This window comes from Bombus flavifrons, chromosome 1 (assembly GCF_040668555.2).
Source record: "Bombus flavifrons isolate JBK064 chromosome 1, iyBomFlav1_principal, whole genome shotgun sequence".
In the NCBI taxonomy this organism is placed as follows: Eukaryota; Metazoa; Arthropoda; class Insecta; order Hymenoptera; family Apidae; genus Bombus; species Bombus flavifrons.
Window position 1 is genome coordinate 13310465 of NC_138442.1, and position 19911 is coordinate 13330375.

Below are 19911 nucleotides of genomic sequence, written 5' to 3' on the forward strand. Positions count from 1 at the left end.
CTTTATAAAATTCATTTAGCGGAGGAGCATGATATACTATTCTGGGATTGTTTACGAGTGTCACGCGAAAGAAATGTTACTACACATTGCACAAGCTTACGAAGGGATATCGTGAAATCGTAAACACCGTCAGTCGAATTGCTCCGGAGCTAGGACAACGTACAGCTAATCGAAATTACGACACGGATGCTACCGAGGGAAATCAATCTTGCGCGCGAATATTTACACGTATCGACGTCTACGGACGTTACATCGTAGCGATTCGAAGAGCATTCGACATAACGTATATTTGAAAAGCATCCTGTGTATCATTAACGCGCGATCGTTCCAGCTTTTTATTTCTTCTGTTCGAATACCGTAGAGAGATAAGCGCGTACCATCGACAAAGATCGAGCTACGTCGTGACCAACACTGCCACAAAATTGTTTGCTTTCACATCCTATCGTATAAACACGCGGTCGATCCAAACATGTTTTTTCGGTCGCGAACCCCGATCAACACTACGAATGATCCCTCTCTCGCTCTCTTCGTCCGCGCTCGAGTGTAGTGGAATTTTGCGATCACACCGAGTTCACGTGTACCAAGCTATAACGGCTCGATCTCGAGACCGATTCTCACCACTTCGATGCTTTCCAGCATTCCCAACGATTTATTCCCATTGCCGAAATACGACGGATACGCGTTATTATCTGCGCGATGCAGTGTTTTGACGCACGCCAAAATACATACAATGGAACCGATATAAGTTTCTCCTTGTTTTTCGTTTGTTTTCACATTCCAATTTTTTTTTTTTTTTTCTTATATACGAATATAAATGGCGAATCAAAATTTTTTTTTTAACGTCAAGGGAATTCAAGACTTATATTTCCGCCGATATAACGAGTATTCGTATGGACCGCTCGTTTGCGTTCTTAGCCACAAAAGCAATTGTTTCCGTCTTCGCGACTGTTTGGAACGGCGATATACATATTTTGTAGCTGGTAAATAGACGTGTCACTGAATTCTTTCACTGGATCGCGACCAAGTATCAAAAGTGGGAATCTATCGGGAATATTATTCCTTGGCTGACACGGACAGAGAGAGCACTATTTCTATAGAGAATTCGTATAAAGTTGCGTTCGACAGTGAACGTAAACAACTTTCGAACCGCGTCGTGATAACATCGCCTGTTTTGGAACCGAGAGCTTCGGGCAAATTTATTTAAAATTCGAGCGAACGTAAATTATTCATGCTTCGAGGCAGTGTGTTAACCTCCTCTTTCTATCACCTCTTTTTCGACACACCAAATCTGCATACACTGTTCTTTTCCGTTTCAGAGGTGACCAAAATCTTATCGAAAAATCTCCGCTTCGATCATCATTTTTCAGTTCGAGGAATTTCAAGAAATTCCGACGACGCGTCGTCTTCTTTCGAAATCGCGCGAGAGAGAGAATTCTAGCGACCTACGGGACGCTTTGACATTTTGACGCGAGATTAACTCCGTAAATTTTCCCGCCAAGGAAAAAAATCAAGGATCGAACAACCATGATCAGCCGAGACGAGCATGAAAGAAAGATGAAAATTATCCGATTGCAGCAACGAAATAATTACCGGTCACTGGGAAGACGCGCCTTTTGAGTACAAAGTTACCACACTCTCCTTGTCGGGAATAGTATCGTGATCCGTGGGAACGTTGCTTCGGACGATTCTCAGATATTTGACTGAACAGAAGAATAGAATGGTTCTAGGCTTGCTTTGTTCGCGGAGCAGGTCGAAGATTTCGGCGGATTTCCACGAATGATAAACAATCGAGTTTCGTTGAGACGCGATTGGCTGAAACGCGCTAGCCCATTGTCACGACGAGTAATTCCCTAAGCGACACTTCGCGAGGATCTGATCAAACGATTTGTAAACAGGAACAAACGTTCCTAGAGTTTCCCTCTGTTTCCGCAAGAACAGGCACTTGGACGGGAGTTGCCGCGCGGCGTCACACTCGATCACACCTTTCGCGGACTGGTTCGTTATTTTTCTTCCTTATCTAGCGCGCGCGCTCTCGGTTTACGGGATTGTCGTAGGGGTGTGTTTTCTTCTTACCTTGAATAATTTTTTAAGCCTCCGGTAGCCGCGATGTAATCGCGACACGTACTGCTTGTTGGAATCCAGTTTGAATTGTTAAAGCCACAGTTGCGGAAATAAAATTGAAGAATGGAAAATTGAAGAAACCAAAGAACTGTTTTTGCTAGTGAACTCTCGTAAAACCGGGTATGTGTCGCGACTGTTCCTTACAGTTATGATGCGAATTTTAGACAGCGTCTCGATTATGTTTCTTTCGAATCAGTCTCGGGTACATATATACATACATATATATGCATGCGCGGGAACCGAAGAACGAAAAACACGTTCGTGGCCGTTGAGAGCCGTTCGCTTACTGAATTCTACGCCTGGCGTGTCCCGGCTGCTAACCCGCGCTTTCCCCCCACCATTGGCCACTCGTTGGCGGCAAGCCTCCCCCCAACTTGATCAAACCCCACCACGCGTTTTTCCACCACCACAACATCAAACCCGCATCCGGGAATGATGGAGGGGAGATCGAGGGGTAGCGATCCGTCCACCTCCAGCATTGATGGTAATCTTACCGCGGATCGTAAAGCACGCTTACCCCTGCGGTCAAGTGCGAAAATTGCAATGAAAGCATCGAGACACCTCCAGTCTTTCTCTTCTTTTCTTGTCCCACTGGTATGATCGTTTTTTCTTTTTTTTCACAACACCGTGGAACGAAAAACAGAAGACAGCGGACGCAGGGATAATATCATTTTCTTCTGTCGTGGTTCCGTTAAATATCTTCGGCGAGATATTTTCGAAATCTCAAAGATTCGTCTACCTGTTCGAGAGAACTAGTCCTTCGAGAAGCGAGTTTGTCGATAGTGGCACGACGCAAAGGGAATATTTGAAAAGAATTTCTGTCGCGTGGCATTTCGAATCGAAACGACAAATGCTACGTGAAATTGGAGACAAACGTTTCAATACCGCTGCGATATCGCTGCGACGATTTATGAGCGTATGCTTGAACGAATAGAATCGGTGCAGGGAACGTTAGAATGTTAAGTATTTGACAACACAAAGCATCGCGTCGAAGAAAGCAGCTCGAGACAGAGTCATTACGCATTCCTGGGATACGATTACCCCGAGGCGTCTATTTTCTTTTGCATTAAAAAGATAATGGGACCATGCAACGGACGAGTTTCTCGATAACGGATAAATTCGATTCTTCTCTAAGATTAGTGCACTATCGACAGTAAACACTGCGGATAGTTTGTCATCATAGTCAAACGTTCACAACGACTTTACGTGCGAATTTGACCACCGCCTAAGGAGAAGAGAAAAAGAGGCGCCGTGGTGGGGTCTCGGATAGATGACCGGTAGTAGGGGACGGCTGGGGAATCCCGTGGAGTGCGCATGCGCGACGATATTGGTGGGGTTACTCAACCGACGGCGCCAGTATTCTCATCCCCCTCCCAACCCCGTCGAACTTCTGGCTCGTCGCGTCGGTGCTGTTGCCTTGGAAGGGAGGGCATGGATCACACGCGCACAGTGCCCTGTCTCTCTCTCTTGGTGTGTTTGTTTGTTTATAGTCGCGTTCTGGGAAATACCCGATGCGAGTAACGGACTCTTGTGCGCGCGGAGGCTTGCACTCCCATTCTGGCGTTGCATCCGGTCGGTTCTCCGCGAGTATCCCGACGAATGCTTTCCTTAGTTCTTAGTATTCTTCTTTGCCCTGCCACTTAGCATTCCCTCTTCCATAGCTGCTTAAACGCTTATCCTTTTAAAGCCTCCTTTACGTTTATTCATTTCGTCTCGAATGTGAAAGAATGAGTTACGCGTTTTTCGCTAACTCGACCATTCTCTAACCATTAGTATCCGTTCGACGTCAATTTCGAGTTACCGGTCGAGTTTTCTACATCTTCGTCTCTTTCTCCCATTTTTCTTCGATTACCTGTACGTGTAAAGGTGGTCATGTGGGCGAACACATTCCGAAGATATTGATACAGTTTACTCTGTGAAGAAACAAGCTTTCGGTATTTTCCCTATCACGTTTGTTGATTATTGGTCTATCGTTTGTTGGCAGTTTTGAAAACACCGCGTGATAACCTAATCACGGCACGCTCGATACAATCGGCCACGCAACGGACCGATAAAAATTTTATCGCAACACATTCTCTCGAAAAGTAGTTCACGCGTAATCTCAAGAATGCAGTACATCAACCACGTTATTTTTCGTTGTGTGCGGCCCTACCTATACGTATACGTGTATCTACAAATCGCATAACAAATATTGTACGTACAATGGAATTGTGTAATGGTTGCTCCGCGGCGCCGCACGACGGAAAATCGTGACGCCTCTCGAACGATAAAGGTAGTTATCAAATTGACAGTGTCATTTTATAGGAAATCAGAACTGCAACTATATTTATCGAGGTTTTAAGAAACAGTTGCACTTCTATTTTCATGTTTGCTGTTATGTCAGATGATAACATACGAGAAAAAGAAAAACATGCACGAGAGGACACGAGATTATCAATTTAAGCATAGAGTTATCAGCGTTGGCGAGGTTAAACATTTTCGTGCTTCGTTCAACGCCACTTGTTTAATTCGAAGCCATGACGAATGGTTTCGCGCACCGATGACAATGGTCGTTCATTTTACAAATCTCGGTTCATTTGTTCGTGCAGTCCAACTACGGAATCGTCCCTGTTACTCGCAAATGCCTGGTCGAGCGATATTTGACAACAGGCTGTCTCTACTATACCGATTAATATTACTGTCTAGTCCATTTAATAATAAATATATATTGTTGCCCGACGTTCAACTGCTAATATCTTGTTTACTTGCCCCGCGGCGAATCTTCCTGCACACAAAATGGAATGCAACGCAACGACAAAGTCCAGCATACCAGGAATGGTTTCGCAGTTGTTGACTCTTCCGCGAATCAGCGGACATTATCGTTTCTTTAAATGAATAATTGCCTGTTGTTATATCGTCGTAGCAAGAGTCAGCGTCTAGTCATCCGCGGCTAGATGCATATACATATTTTGATCAGCCGGATTTCGGACCGATTTACTCCTCTTCCATTTTGAGTCATCCACCTGCCTACCTTGAATATTGATTTCAAAGGAATCGCGATCAGTTTGCCTTGAATCACGGATCGCGACGAACGTTATCCGCTCTCTTTCGAAAATTTCACTTCGAAACGTTTCGTAATCGCGCCAACTTGTTCCAAGTAAATATGTACATATGTATAACGGCGTGCGTTAGACACCAATCAAAGTCTTGCGATGCAAGGCGTGGAAAGATTTGATCGGCCGATCTTGGAATACGGAAGAGTCATCGAGACCGAACATGACTTAAGTAAACAAGGAAAACGCGGATGGAAAGCGCAAGCGTGATCGCGCGTCTCGTGCACTCGATCATCTCGCGAAATGACTGGAAAAAGAAAACTTTTTATCCGGATAGGAGGTTTCCGCTTAATATGTCATGCAGTCATCGAACTTGGAACGCTATTATCGTGATCGTTTGTTCCAGTGCCTCGTCGCAGTGCAAATAATCATCCGTCGCCGACCAACTGGCGGCACACAGAAGGCAAAATACAACATGGCGGAGAGAGAGACGGCAGAGAAGCCTCGTGACGTGTTGCCGTTGCTACATAATTAGCGCGCGAAAATAGATTTTTGCGAAACGAGCCGAGCTCCGCTCTGGTATGTCAATGAAAACAAATCCTTGTTCCCCTTTTTTCCCCTCTCCTGCTCCCTTTCTCTTTGTCGAGGCCTGGTAGCTCAGGCGAAGGCCGCCGAATACTGAAATATACACGCCGTTCGGAATAGTCGAATCATTGTTTGCTCGATCGAGTCCTCGGTATCGTTTTGCTTCTCGCCAAACCGACCTAGCTTCCGAAATAACAGGCACGGCTTCCCCGCATCTATCTATATCCTGGCCCTCGAAACCTACGCTCCATCGAAAGAAATTCATTGCAGAAATTGAACAGAAACTTGACAAGCGGTTGTCATTGTTTTAGATACCACCACTAGCGTAGAATTGAAGAAAAATCGTAAGACAGTGATTAGTGGAATTTAACTCTCGAGGATTGCACTGCGAATCGCGGCAATCAAAGCACAACAAGGTTGTATAATATTTTAACAGTTAATATAAATGCTTATATGTACTTATCATCGCTCCCCTACGTGCAGGCGGTGCGTATAAAGCAATAAAGAGACACAATTGTGCAAACATATAAATGTAATTGGAACAGTTGCGACACGTGCGGCCTTGTCTATATAATGCAGAAAATTTGCATCGATATCCGGCAAAGAAAATTTATCCTTTGATCGTTCTAATTTCCCGTTGAACGCCGTCATTTCCATGGGAATATTAAAAAAGCATTTCTGTGCTCTTTGAAGCAAATATGAAACTGAGGTACGACATTACCTTTGTATCGTTATTACAACAACGCTCCTCAGCAAAGCACGGAAAACAAATTTTTCTCTTCGATCTTACCGTGTTTTGAAATCTAACAAACTGAACTGTAACGATTATGTAATGCGTCATTTTTTTTCACATGTTCGGCGATAGTCGATAATAGTGGATAATAGTCGCAAGATAGAAATTGCAGATAAAGTTTAGTATTCCTGGTAGAATGTCGGTGCGCTTCGATGTGAAAGCCTGTATGGACATGGTGCATCCTCTAGTACAATTTTGCGCGATCGATGCTAATATCGGTGGCAGAAAATTGCTGGAAAATCAGCCATGAACCCGCGAGTGACTGACTAATCGTCGAAGAACGGACGTTGTTCCTTGTCCTATCTGTTTCTAGCGAGAGAAACTTTATATGTACTAGCCTCGTAGAAAGATTGATTCGCTATCTCATGTTCTGAACATGGAGCTGAAATCCAATGCGCTTTTTCAAACTGAAAGGTTATTTTTCATTCTACCTGAATGTAACAGGTTTCATACGCCAAGCTGATGTTAATTGGAGACTTCTATTTTACGCGATCATTTTAAAGGTGGTTACATTGAATCGTATTTTGTGTACATACTCGACGATAGAGTTCAAAGAATAGTAAACGCGCTTCTTTGTCTTAGACAAACAGAATAGATTAGACACGCGTGCATGCTATGCAACGCGTGGGTGATTAATGGTTTATCATACAGGCGATCGTTATGCGAATCACTTGCGAACCAATCGCTAAGAAATGATCGCGGCACGACGCTGCGCGGCTTTCTTAAAACATAATATTGAGATCGGTCGGAGGACGAGTAAGGTGCACGGTGTCGCGTCATTCGACGCGCGTGTCATAATAATAAGCGGTGAAATGATAGCGAGCTTGCCCACCTCGCCTTTGTTGGATCGAACGCAGGACGACGCGGCCAAGAAAAACAGTCAGGTTCGGCAAAATAAATGGTCGACTAATTAATGAATGCACGAGCCTTACGGACGTGGCGCAAATAAAGGAGCGCCACCGGCGTCGCCAATAAAACAATGATTTCAATCGTTGTGGGCTGCAACAGGAAAGCATCGAGATAATCGGTCCGTCCTTTGGCTAAGGCTAAGCCGGCAACATTTCGAGACTAAAAGGTGACTTTTTGGAGAAATCTATAAAGATTCCGTTGAAAAACACCGTCGGTTATTTATCGTTGGTAAAAGAAAGGAAGAAGGAAGGCGCGGTGTAAAAAGATGCAACGAGGCATTAACTGGATAAAAAAGGAGGGATGAAGGGAGGAAGGCGAAACAAAGTTGCTCGCGATCCGCCGAGCAATTATAATTGATAGCGGGTGGGATGCGAAGTACTAGTTGCCGGTAGAAAAATTTCATCGTTCCGATGAAGAGCTCGCACCAACGTGAGAAAGAAAGAGAGAGGTGACATTAAATAGCTATTATTAACAGCCGTCCAGACGGTCGTTACGATAGCCAGGACGCTTGAAATTACTCTAATTTCCACGAATCTGCCGTGGAATGAGATGCAAATTCCCCTATTTATTTTGCTGGCGATCTCACTCTTAATAAGGCCACACAATGTTGCCTCGCGCCAGTTCCGGCCGTGTGTAGTGAAGCCTTGTAATTTCCCCTGCTAATATGGAGCCTCGAGTTCTGACAAGGTATACACGCGAGAATGGCCGGTTAGCGAAATTTCAATTTCATAGGTTCGGCCGTTCGTTCGGTTGTCGACGAACGCCTGAACGGGCGCGCGGCGTGAACCTCGATTAATCGGTTTCTCGCCTGGCGCGTTTTCAGCCACGCACAACCGAACGGTATTCGTCTCGTTGTTATCAGCGAACGATCGCGTGGCGAGCAGAGAACAGACCCTGGTCCGACACGGATCGACGTTCGTGGCGCGTGAGCGCAATCGCGTCAGATCTGATCGGTGAATTCCAAGCCGATCGCCGATTGCAGGATCTAGCGCTTACGTGACTAATTAGTTGGGAATTCGAGCGAAATCGCCAGGCTGCACTCGATAGTGCGTTACGAAGGTATATCGATAAAGTCCACCGAATGACGTTTTATCGATTACATCGTACGCGAACGGTTTTAGGAGGAGGGGGTGGAGGTGCAGGTAGCGGAAGAAAAAGAATGGAAAAAACGATGCCGGCGGTCTAGAGAAGAAAGAGAGCGAGAGTACGCGACCAGATTAGAGCTAACAACGCCTTCGTGCGCGCTCTGTCTTTTGATTGAACGCGTGCTACTCGCGCGACCGGATAGGTCGTGCTTACACCGGTGACATTAATTTAGAAATCGGCCCAACCACCTCTCCAAACGCGTTCCACATTCTTTCAGTCAAAAATCGCATTTATCAATTTTCGTGCTCAGTATTTATCGAATTGGATTACTTAACTCTTCGATAAGACGCGACAACATGCAATAACGATTTTGGGGTCGAAGCTGCGCCGATATACGATATACGAGTATGTACTGCCGCAACGATAGAATTCTTTCGCGTTGAAAAGTAGATCCACGAAAGCAATGCATAGCAGAACGATTCTCTTGCCCGTAAAGGATCTCCGCTCGTAAATGGTCGTCGCAAACGCAGGAACAAAAGTCAATAGACGGGTGCACGCGTGCAGCGCGGTAATTTTCCTACTGGAGGCGAGATCGAGACAACGTCTCGTCGCGATCGCATGAATGGAAAAAACAAGGGTGGGGATTAATCGAGGAGAAACCGGATAGTGGACGTGCGGAAGAAATGCAATTAGAAAAAGAGAGCAGCGGGGAAATATGGCAGAGAACAATGCGAATAAAGCGAATCGACCACGAGCGGAGTGCCGCGGCAGCCAGAGAGGAAGAGAGAGAGAGAGAGAAAGAGAGAGCAATGTATCGCGGTGACCGATAATGCGAGGCATGGCCGTCTGGCAATAAATAAAAAAGTATTTGTACCGTTTATCGGCTGTTTACGACGGCCTGTTCACTTACAGCAATATAGTAAATCGCGTAGGCTGCGTGAATCATTGGTGGCTGGGAGTCGGTCGATCTTCGAACCTCATTCATCAGGCAATGTTTCGCTCGACCCGTCGACGAGGGCGCCGATTATAGTTATGGAATTTCAGAAATCACGGTTCTTAATTAATCCCCGAAGCGGAGAGCTCGCACTTGGGCCACGCGATCCACCGATAAGGTGCACGTAAACGAGCAGGGAACAACCACGCCAGAAATATACGTATAACGTCTGCAAATCGTCTGACCGTATTTCGATTCCCAAAGCGAGACCGTCTTTATCTGGGCCGGCGGAGAACGAGGTTACCGCCAACAGTACACAGCAAATACATACTTGGTTTGTTGCAACCGATTCGCTTCTTTACATTCGGGATAACAGTAGATCGATCGACGACGTTTAACCGCGACACGAGTTGCAAGCGCCACTTGGTATCCCGGTAAGAGTATCGTTAGGCCGCTGAAATTATAACATTTCGCCGCGTGTTATCTCGCTTATCGTCGTTATTGGATGCGAAAAGAAAGAACCAATACCGATACTCGACCACGAACATCCGTTAATATCACTTTTAGACGAAAATATATCGTTTATCGAACGCCTAATCGTCCTGCGTGTATCGTACGTTCCTTTATATACATATATATAAATCCGCAAGCAAGGAAAGATAGTGCTCGCGTAACAATCTGTTATGTCGTTCTTAATCAGGGAACAAACAACAATCCGTTTGTGCGGTTGTTGCCACGTTCGAGTAAACAGCCGAGGCCAGGAAAAAAATGTACACGTGCGCAAAGTCCATTTATAACATAGAGCACCGTATCTACGGCTCGCGGTCGATACTACGATTGCGGTAAATAAGTTTACGACCCACCACCAACTTCCCTTACACCGTTCTATCGTTCCCAAACGCTTCGTTCTACCGATATACAAAACTTCGTTCGCAAATTAATCAGTCAGTCAACGACGAGCGAATTCTCCTTCTCGCGAGTCACCGTCGACGAGCATGTTCGTGATCACTTACGGTATCGTCGCGATCTCTTACCGAACAGAACTATCCACTGTCACCCGATACTAATAATAGCGTAATAACGGGGTCCTTTTATTTATGACACTATTACACAACGAGATCAGCTTGAGCGGCCTACGACCGAGGCGCCATCGCATCTGGCTACTTTTGAAATTTGTGTGGTCGTCTTGTTTCGCAAATTAATGTCACGGGCACTCGTGACGAAACACATATTGCGATAGATACGTTTCTTGGTGCACACTTTGACAACTGTCGGAAAATTCCGTTTACGTGTAGCAGCATCCTATTTACGAGAAAATCACCGAGCACAGGAGAGATTCGAAATCACGATGTTGCAAGTGATGGAAATCAAGAACGTTCGACCGATAAGTTCGAACGACAAATTATCATCGTGGTAAAGTCGGTCAAGCCAAATCCTTGCAATCTGCTTAAATTCATCTCACGGTCCAGAGTCGTTCATCGTTCGTCGTACACTTTTATCGAATCACTCGATTCGTTCGTTCTGTCTTTACGGCCGATCGTAGTTTTTAAAAACCGCGGAGCTCTCGCGCGAACGAAGGAATAGACGACGCGGAATGATCGCGCTTGCGACTGACGGGTCGTTTCGATGCGTTCGTATAACATGGTCGTCTCAATGGCACGTGTTTACTGTCGCGATGCCAAGCGAATTTTGGCCGCGGCATAGTGGGCCGAAGGCTCGTTTGTCGTCGAAGCTTTCTACCTGACAGCTAATGGCCGTGTGGATGATTAACGTGATCGGATTAAGGGTAATTAGAAAATGAAGCTTGTATCCGTTCAGCTGCAGCCTCACCGCTTTTCCTTTTCAAGTTCCAGCGGACAGGTTACGAATAATATCTTAGTTTCCTTTCACGGACCGTGTATCTCTTTCCCGAGGGAGCGGCGAATGATTGCGATTAGCGAGTGTGTCTCTATTATCTGGACAGTAATTATGAGAAAATGTAAATGGCTTTCTAATCAGACGATTCTAGAACTAATTTCGAATCACGTGCCTAATGATCGATGGTCATTGGAACACGAGTGTCTTGACCTTCTTGTCGATGATTAATGAAAAACTGGTTTTATATATGCTTATGCACGTAGCAGTCGAATAGTTACACTTGCCGCATACCTTGTTTACACGATCAAACCAGGAAACGAGACGTCCCATTTCTTTGCTCGATACGTTTCCCACGAAAGCATTTGCAAAATTCGAGAAAGAAAAATTCTTGCCTCTCCGAATGTAACCAAATTTGTCACGTGTAAAATCAAACTTTCGGTATTGCTAACTTTTAAAACAAAAAAGAAGCGATAAAAATGTACTTGTTCGAAGCAATATTCAAGGCCGCATTTCCGAAGGCGCAGAGGTTAACGCAGCGTGTCAACACGGTAACTTATTGGTACAACGGTGGAATCTTTGATCGATCGTGAGTGGCCGTCTGTTCTTTGGGCCGACTTCCGTCCCGGCGCCCCGTCCTACGGTCCGTGGACAGAAACGGACAGGTACACAGGGAGGGGAGGTCGTGTGGGTGTGCCACCGCGCAGGGGATGACCTGATTTGTATTCGCCGACAGAACGTCGTTTGCTAACTCGATGAAAACCCACATCTTCCGAGTTTCGTCGATTCCGTGTTGCTCACGCTTTGAATGCGCAAGCGAGCGAATTGTTTTAACGCGAACAAAGGAACGTGTAATTTTCCCCCAAGTTGCCCAGTTGTCGCACGAAACGTCACGATCGAGCTGTGAACTCTGTGCGCGAATTGGGAAGCAAAAGTAAGAAAACAGTTACTCCTACGAACCATTTGGATGTACCAAGGGTCCAAAGCAATCGATCCATGTCACTGGAAAGACTGTCTCGCTCGATAGTCAAAATCGTCGGAGATCGAGTTGGAGTTCGAGTTACCTTCTGACAAAAGCACATCTGCAACCATGTTATTCGGACGGTTCCACAGGATCCAATCGGAAATATTTGCTTCACCATGACTTTGTTCGTCAGCAACACTTTCTCCAAACAAATTCCTGTTCGTGATCCAAGTTTTCCCAAACAAACCTCGAACGTAGTATTGCGACACTGACTAATCTTCCACGATAAAACGATACGTCGTGTATGTTTGTTTGGTCCGATAATGACAACGCGTCCACGGTATTCGAGAGGTTTAAATTCGTGCGTACTCAATGTGCAACGTCGTAGCCGCGAAATGAAAATATTTTTTCTTTTCCAACAATATTCCGCTCGAGGACTTGCAGTCGAATCAACGTTACTGCACGTGCAGCGACGTGCGTCATCGCGAGCGCGCTTCGTCGATAATAATGAGCCGCCAAATCGGCAGAACGCGACACAATAGCGCTCGGCTACGTCACGCGGATTAATACGGGATCGAACCACCTGCGAAGCGCGACTGATTAACGATCGAAGCACGATTCGTTACACGTCTGATGCAAGCCGTAGCCCGTTATCACCCTGCCGCTTGTCGCAATCGTTCTTTTTTTCCTCTCGTAAACAGTCAAACTCGGAAGCTAAGCAACGCCTTGGAAAAGTTTGAGAGAATCAGTGTCAAAGGGTATCGAAGATCGACTGATCGCGAACCTCGCCGATTGTCGCTTCTCGCGCGAGTCCGATTAACGAGCGCAGAAGATGAAACTGTAACGATCTCGAGTTCGGAGAATTCTTAATCCGATCCTCTAACTCTAACTCTTTGGATATAATCTGACCTACTTTCCTCGAGTAGCGTTCAATGACTTTGCAAGTTTTGCTAGGAAATTACTAATCGAATTTGACGGTTATATGTGTGTAGAATGTACAAGAAAGAGAAAAGAGTCCGACGATTGCGTTTAATCCAACAAGTTTGCGACGCGTCCAACACGGTGCAATCTTTCACCGATAGATTCGCAAAAGAAGAAGAGGAATTACAGGACGATTTTCGTACGGGACGTAGAGGCACGAATTTGGGCGGATGGATACGTGTTACGCTGGCGAGGGTGTTGCTCGTAAAGGAGGCCATAAAAGTCGGTTATAAATGAAGCCGCTTGGCACACAAATATTAATAGCGTAGATTAGTTAAAGGAAAAATAGGAACACGTGTTTACATTCGCAGATCGCATTTACGACGTGCGTTCGCGTTCGCGGATTCCTATGACGTAACTGACGCGAGCGTATGCACGACCAGCTGAAAAATATTTGCTCTCCTCAACGAGACGGTCGATCTTTTTCGTCAATCATCCTGAGATAGAGGCACGCCCGTGTATACTCGCTCGTGTTGCTCGAATTCAACGTCACGAGCGAGGAAAATTTGCGAACGAAACGCCCCAAGGTAACTACGATAAGTGGATGACCAAACGACGGATCGGCATTTGCCCATGTCATCGATGACCTCGTGTAATCGATGCAAGAAGAAGTATCTCCCTTGTCGGAAAAGGCCATTCTCGAAATTTGTCTCGATAACGATCGGTAGACTTTCTTGAACGAGCTTAAGCGAAACAACGATTAAGAGAGTTACAGGAAGAACGAAAACTGTACAAACGGGGAAGCGACGACGAAGAGGGCGAAGAACACGGGGTTCGTTCGTTTTAACGAGGTTGATTCGTTTTATTACCGGCTGATTGCGCGGAGCGGCGAATCGCGAGTTTCGGCTCCGGCCCGGCGCGATGGATTCGTAAACAAGGCCACGCGATGAGAAAAAAAATGTATTTTTAACGAGGCTGATTGAGAAAGGTGCGTGAAACGAGCGTGCGGTTTATATTCGCGCTGCGACGATGCGTCGCCGCGAGAAACATCGGTATCCAAGCAAAATCGGCGGATCGGCATGACCTCTGAAAAATACGATTCTACGTAATAATACCGACAATAAGGATATTGGCTTTGCCACACTGTCGGCTCAAGGTGGTTCGCGCATAATAACGCGATTCGTCGAGAGGTACGTGGGCCTTACGAATATTCCTTTTCAATTATAAAGAGAAGCGGCGTGGTTTTAAAAGCCTGGCTTTTAACACCAAGTTGTTTGCACGAGCCGTAATCGTTTTTACTGTGGGTCATTCATTTATTGCGCAGCATACGTTTCTATCGTAAGCAAAAAATCACGGTGGCCTTGTTATAATAGCATTGCACTTTTTTCCTTCTAATTATTTCGCAAACATCGAAAGTGCTTGAAACCAGATAAAACCAAGGTAGCCGAAAGAACCAAATAGAATCAAATAGAATTCAGCAGAAGCGATCCTCGAGCGTAGCCACGAGTTGTTCGAAGTAATCGCGGCGTGATCGCGCGAAAATTGGCCCATTAATTGCCGCGATTCAGCCAGCTGCTAATTAAAAGTACACAGCGGCATTTCGCAAACGTTTCTCGGGGAGATTCTCTCTTTCGAAGGACAGTTCTGTGACCGGTTTTCTTCTCGTATCAACGAGGCACTGGTGCGCAACTGGTAAACAGCGCTCGTCAACACAATACACCAAGTACCTAGACGGCCCTCCGCTCGAATCCCGATGAAATTTCTTGGCGCTTCCTTCTTCGCTTCACCGAGACTACATCGATGGCAGTTCTTCGAAGGCCGTCGATCGACGAGAAATATATTGAAATTTATTTTTGTCAGGTATCGCGCGTCGGAGAAGCCGAGATCGTTCGTGCAACGAAACCAAGTGGTCGGTATGCGAGCAAAGGATAACGACCGTTGTACAAAAAATATGGTAAAAATCTTTGCGGCGGCGTAAATATTTTGTACGTTGGCGAAATAAATGCCTCGATTAAGGAGAAATCGAAGGCAAGTTCGCCTCGTTCGTTTCTTCTAGCTTCTTATCTCTCGGTTAACGAGCGAATCGACGATGCGTTGTCGATGCTGAACCGAGTTTCGGCTCAAGAAGTTTCGCCACGAACGAAAACAAGATTACGCAGCGACACTGTTTCGTCGAATTGCGCGAATGAAAATATTACGTGTTCGATGGCCGACCAGCGGAGATTGCAGGTGAGATTGCCGGTGAATAAACGATCGCTAAATGAAAACAATCCTTGACTGACCATGCTAGGGTATCTCTGCTGACGCACTTCCAGCGTCGATGCATCTTATCTGTGATCTCGTTCACACGTTTCCACCCAAGATCACGCACGTATCTTAAAATCGAAGGTGAATCGCGATATTTTCCTTACGCGTGGCACACTTCGACAGTTGCAAAGTTCGAGCAACACTTCGATTAATTCGTTAAGTAGCCATCGAGGTGTGTATCGCATTGCACGTTGGTGTGGAGTAACAAGTACTTTGCCTCGCTGTTGACGATCCAATGACTCTTTTGCACACGACGTTTCTCAAAAATAACAAGACGCACACCAAGCGAGTCGATTTCCTCGCTCGTTTCGCAATATTTGTTCATCTGCTTTTCGTATTTATCAGTTCATCTGCAGTTATTTTTGCCCACGCGAAGTTTAAATAACAATCGGTATTGATATCCATGCTCGGCAGTTGCTCGCTTGTTTTCACATCGATTTGCTTGTACAACAGAATCGCGGGTAATGGTCGAAATAACACACGGGCAAACATATGAAAAAAAGGAAAGCTGTCCGCGCCATTCTCGGAACAACGGCAGATGCTTTGCATACCAGTAGAAATTCAACTCGCTTCTAACGTTATATTATGCCATAAAGTGCGGTCTGTATTATGCACACGCACAGGACGTGCATGCGAGCCGGCAAGGGCGAGAAAGGCGAATAACGACAATCGTAAACAATGCCCCCGGAAAGTCTGTAAGCGAAACAGTGATCGAGTCCGAAGAGATGGCGTTCCTCTTGCGTTTTCGTAACGACGAGATGACGACGGAAAAAGCTGCTATTGGAGGTGTACGTTTGCACATACATTTAATCGAAGCACATTTTCACTTCGATCTTCCTCGCAACGAGCGAGAGTGGAAAACGTCGAAGACAATAATAAATTTAAATATCAAATGACGCAACTCTCGATTTGTTTGTTTAATTCGTTATCGACGGTGTCACGAGGCAGTCACTTGTACCGTATGTACAATTCGTGGGTCGATTTGTCCACGATCACGCGAATGCCAACATAGCCGTTTATCGCCAGCCTCTAACGTAAAAAAGCGACAATGTGTCTTCGCGACGTCTAAAGACAGGCTCGCTTTTGGTTCGCTGCCGACCGATTAAGTCCGACCAAATTTAAATACTCGCACGATCGTGAGCGTTTTTTTTTTTGGAACGATAAAACCACGTGCCGTTTTATCGGCAATCGTTATCAGTTTCGTTAACATTCTCCACATATAACGGGACTACGCGTTCACCGTCGGTCAACGTTGCTCGCCAACGTTGCGGAAAACGTCCGCACGGTTCGCGATAATTTCCCGCTACTGATTTTCCCTTTGGAACGTTCTCAGAAATCAGCGGACACTTCGAAACGCGATACTCGTGACATCCGGAAGGAAATATTTATGCCAGCGACGTCGCTACGGATTGATAAGGATGCCGTGCGACTCCGAAACGAAATTCGCCGTTGCTCGATAACGTCGCTTACTTTTTCACGATCATAGAGATTCGCGTCGCGCCGTACCTTGTCGCTTGGTCTCGTATATGCATACGCGGACACACTCACACGGATGCGCAATTGCCACGCTTACACGCGCAAATGGACGATATCGCCAAATGTTTCTGTTCGTAATCCACGGCAACCACGCTGGAAGCCTGTCAAAACGTAATATCGGATTTCCACGTAACATTTTCCATTAGTCTGGCCAGTGTGCGACGTCAAGTTGGCAAACCTACTCATCAGGATTGGAGAGGTTATCGGGTAAAACCGCCTGGTACCTGGCAAAATCTCTGTAATTTCGACGACACCGTTAGACACCGTCCGACAACGAGTCTGACCTTTGAACTATGACGTTGCGCGCGTCTTTCGCTTTGTTCGCGTAAACTTCCATTCGGCGGCTGGCCGTCGAAGCGTCGAATAGCCGGAAATCTCGATATACTCGGGTTTCTAATCGGGCGTTTAATTTCCTTCGAGGGAATCCTGATTGCCAATAAATTGATACACTTTAAAATTGATATCCGCGTGCGTGGCGTTCTTCGATGCTCGCGAAATTACGCGATGAATCGATTAATGGCACGCGAATTATCGCATTGAAACCATCACGGAGATTGCGATTTCTCATTAGAGACCTTGGATCGTTTGATATAAGGAGTGCGAGTGAGTTCCTTTCGATGCGAAAACTGGCTTTGTGTCGAGAGAAACCTGTTATTCGGTCGAATATTAGCTATGTGCATCCAGTGACGTCGGAAAAAGTAACGAGCGTGGAAAACGGGAAGAGCGGCGAATCGTCTGAAAGTACGTGAGGAATTTAGCTTCTCCGGTAACGTTCGTCTCGTTGAAACGCCTCGTCACCGATGGAACAAAGATCGTTCACACCTCTGTTTCCCCTGTAAGCGGCCGCCGACGATTGTTCGTTGCTTTGTGTAACGACCGTTATTGGATTCCGGAAGAAAGTCGCAAGGAATAATCCGTTGGCACTCGTTTGTGTTTCGCGGTTAATACATTCACCATGGCAAGCATCCATCATTTCTAGCTTTCTACTACTTTTCAAAGTAATTAATCACACGGCCATTGTGCTCGCCCTTCTATCTTTTGCTCTTTCTCTCCCTTTGTCTTTCCCGCTCGCCCTTCTGCACTCACCAAGCTGATAACGCGTTATCGTAATCCAAGGGTGAGTCCACGTCGAACGCGCCCACGTATAAATACACGTCGATAGTATCACGGAAGTTCACTTGCCACGATCGATCGACCTTTCGTTCCTGGAAGTTGTTCGCTCTCTCTAGCGCACGCCCCCTATAAATTTATTTCGATGCGAAACGCGCGGGCCTCCTATTGCCAGCCGACTAAATGGCCGTCGGATAACGGACACTCGAGGAGCGCGTGTATCGCGAGCCTTTGCCATGGCCCGAGATACCAAAGCTTTTTCGCCGTCGATCGCATAGTACGCTCCAACGATTCGAGCCGCGGAATTCTCTCGCAAACGTCGATAGAAGGGATTGGTCAGTATTTAGGAGCAACGTGATATACGACAGGTCGAGACAATGGTCGCCTCGAGACTACCTTGTCTCGCCTCATGAACCGTGCCTATGCAAAATACTAATACGATCGAATCTTTCTCTGCAGATCTGCAAAGTGGTCTGCGTGAAATTTCACGATAGGGGTTCGTTTCTGATTTTATTATTCCAAGCCTGGTAAACTTATTGACGCGGCACAGCCATTATTGTATAGATATATCTAACGTTCCACGTAACGGACAAACCATTCTGATTTCTCGAGCAAGACGATTTAACATTTGCCGCTTATCCTCGATTCGTGTCCCATTTAAAAACGCCACGAGGAAAACACCGAGCGTATCGACAGTTTCGGTTAAATTTAGACGAGTGGACAAGTCACTTGGCAGCGTGGAATTGTTCCTTAATTATCCTACGACGAGAAGATGGTCGCGGAAGACGGACGAAACACAGGGCCTCTATTAAAAGCGGCAACAACGATGTAAATTAATCCAGTTGCACGAAAAACGGTGGCGCGCTGACTATATTTAGTTCGTCAAATGGAAGCCATTGGAAATAGAACAAAAGCGGGCCGCTTTGTTATTCTCGAGTGTCCGTGATCGTGTGCAAGCACGTGGACGTCCCGTATAATAAAGTCGAATCGCTGAAAAATAGACAAACAGCGCGTGTAACCTTTTCAAACACCCCTAACGCCCTGTCTCTTTTCCTCTGTCCTGGAATTTACACAGTCTCGACCGGTTCACCGTGGATTATTTTTGGAACCGATTTTCCTCTTCGAGCGACGAGTCGCGATCGTGTCTTTTCTCGGCGCTCCTGCACGTCCTGTCTCGTTACGTTCGCGATGAAAATAGACCGTGTCGTTTCTACTTCTGTTTCTACCTTTCTCGTGTCAGTCACACGAGTCGATCGTGGAAATAAAGACGTGCTCGTTGTGATGCCCTTTACCTATCCGATGACACGGTATAATAACAGCTAACTCGATAAATACAACGAGCGTTATCTATAATTTTACAACAGTTTGTAATTAGGAATTAACCGACGAACAGTTATCAAGAAGCTTTCGCTAAGCTAGTTGGTGTGCGACACGTAACGAACGCAACACGGAAGTGGAAATTCATGGGCGAGCTAGTTCGATAATTCAGGAAACAAATGTTCGTTCTTTCGCTTGTTTTCCGATATCGTATGGGAACGGCTCGTGTTCTCCGCTTTACGGCAATATCTAGCATAAATTACGCGCACCATGCACGCGTATCGTACGCTTAATGCTCGCAAGTAGGAGCGGACACACGTGCAGTGGACGCGCGGGGGTAGATGTTTGAACGTCGAGGGGATGGAGAAAGCTTTCCGGCGCCTATTCACGACGTTTGCTTGGCGCAAACGTTTGGTAACCTCGAGTAAACTTACGAATCGTC

The 19911-nt window shown here is 46.0% G+C and overlaps 1 protein-coding gene and 1 long non-coding RNA gene across 11 annotated transcripts in view; one reads left to right on the top strand and one right to left on the bottom strand.

Annotated features, from left to right (window-relative positions):
- Pdk1 (Phosphoinositide-dependent kinase 1) overlaps positions 1–19911 on the bottom strand; it is a 407060-nt gene that overhangs the window by 9447 nt on the left and 377702 nt on the right. Inside the window, exon 1 of one of the 9 annotated variants that reach the window (XM_069129316.1) lies at positions 9437–9572. The exons of 6 other annotated variants lie outside the window; for them this stretch is intronic. In XM_069129316.1, coding sequence (XP_068985417.1) covers positions 9437–9511 — 75 coding nt within the window. In that variant the 5' untranslated portion in view covers positions 9512–9572. Of the gene's footprint in view, positions 1–1590; positions 1799–2073; positions 2421–9436; positions 9573–19911 lie in introns of those variants that run through there. 2 more of the 9 variants (XM_069129569.1, XM_069129648.1) reach the window with 2 other exon arrangements.
- On the top strand, positions 3288–6539 carry LOC138189134 (uncharacterized). Of its 2 annotated transcripts, XR_011175949.1 has the most exons (5): positions 3964–3975; positions 4106–4393; positions 5560–5732; positions 6050–6154; positions 6222–6539. It is a non-coding gene; the product is annotated as an uncharacterized LOC138189134 (long non-coding RNA). The 2 variants fall into 2 exon arrangements; XR_011175944.1 differs by having other exon boundaries at positions 3288–4393.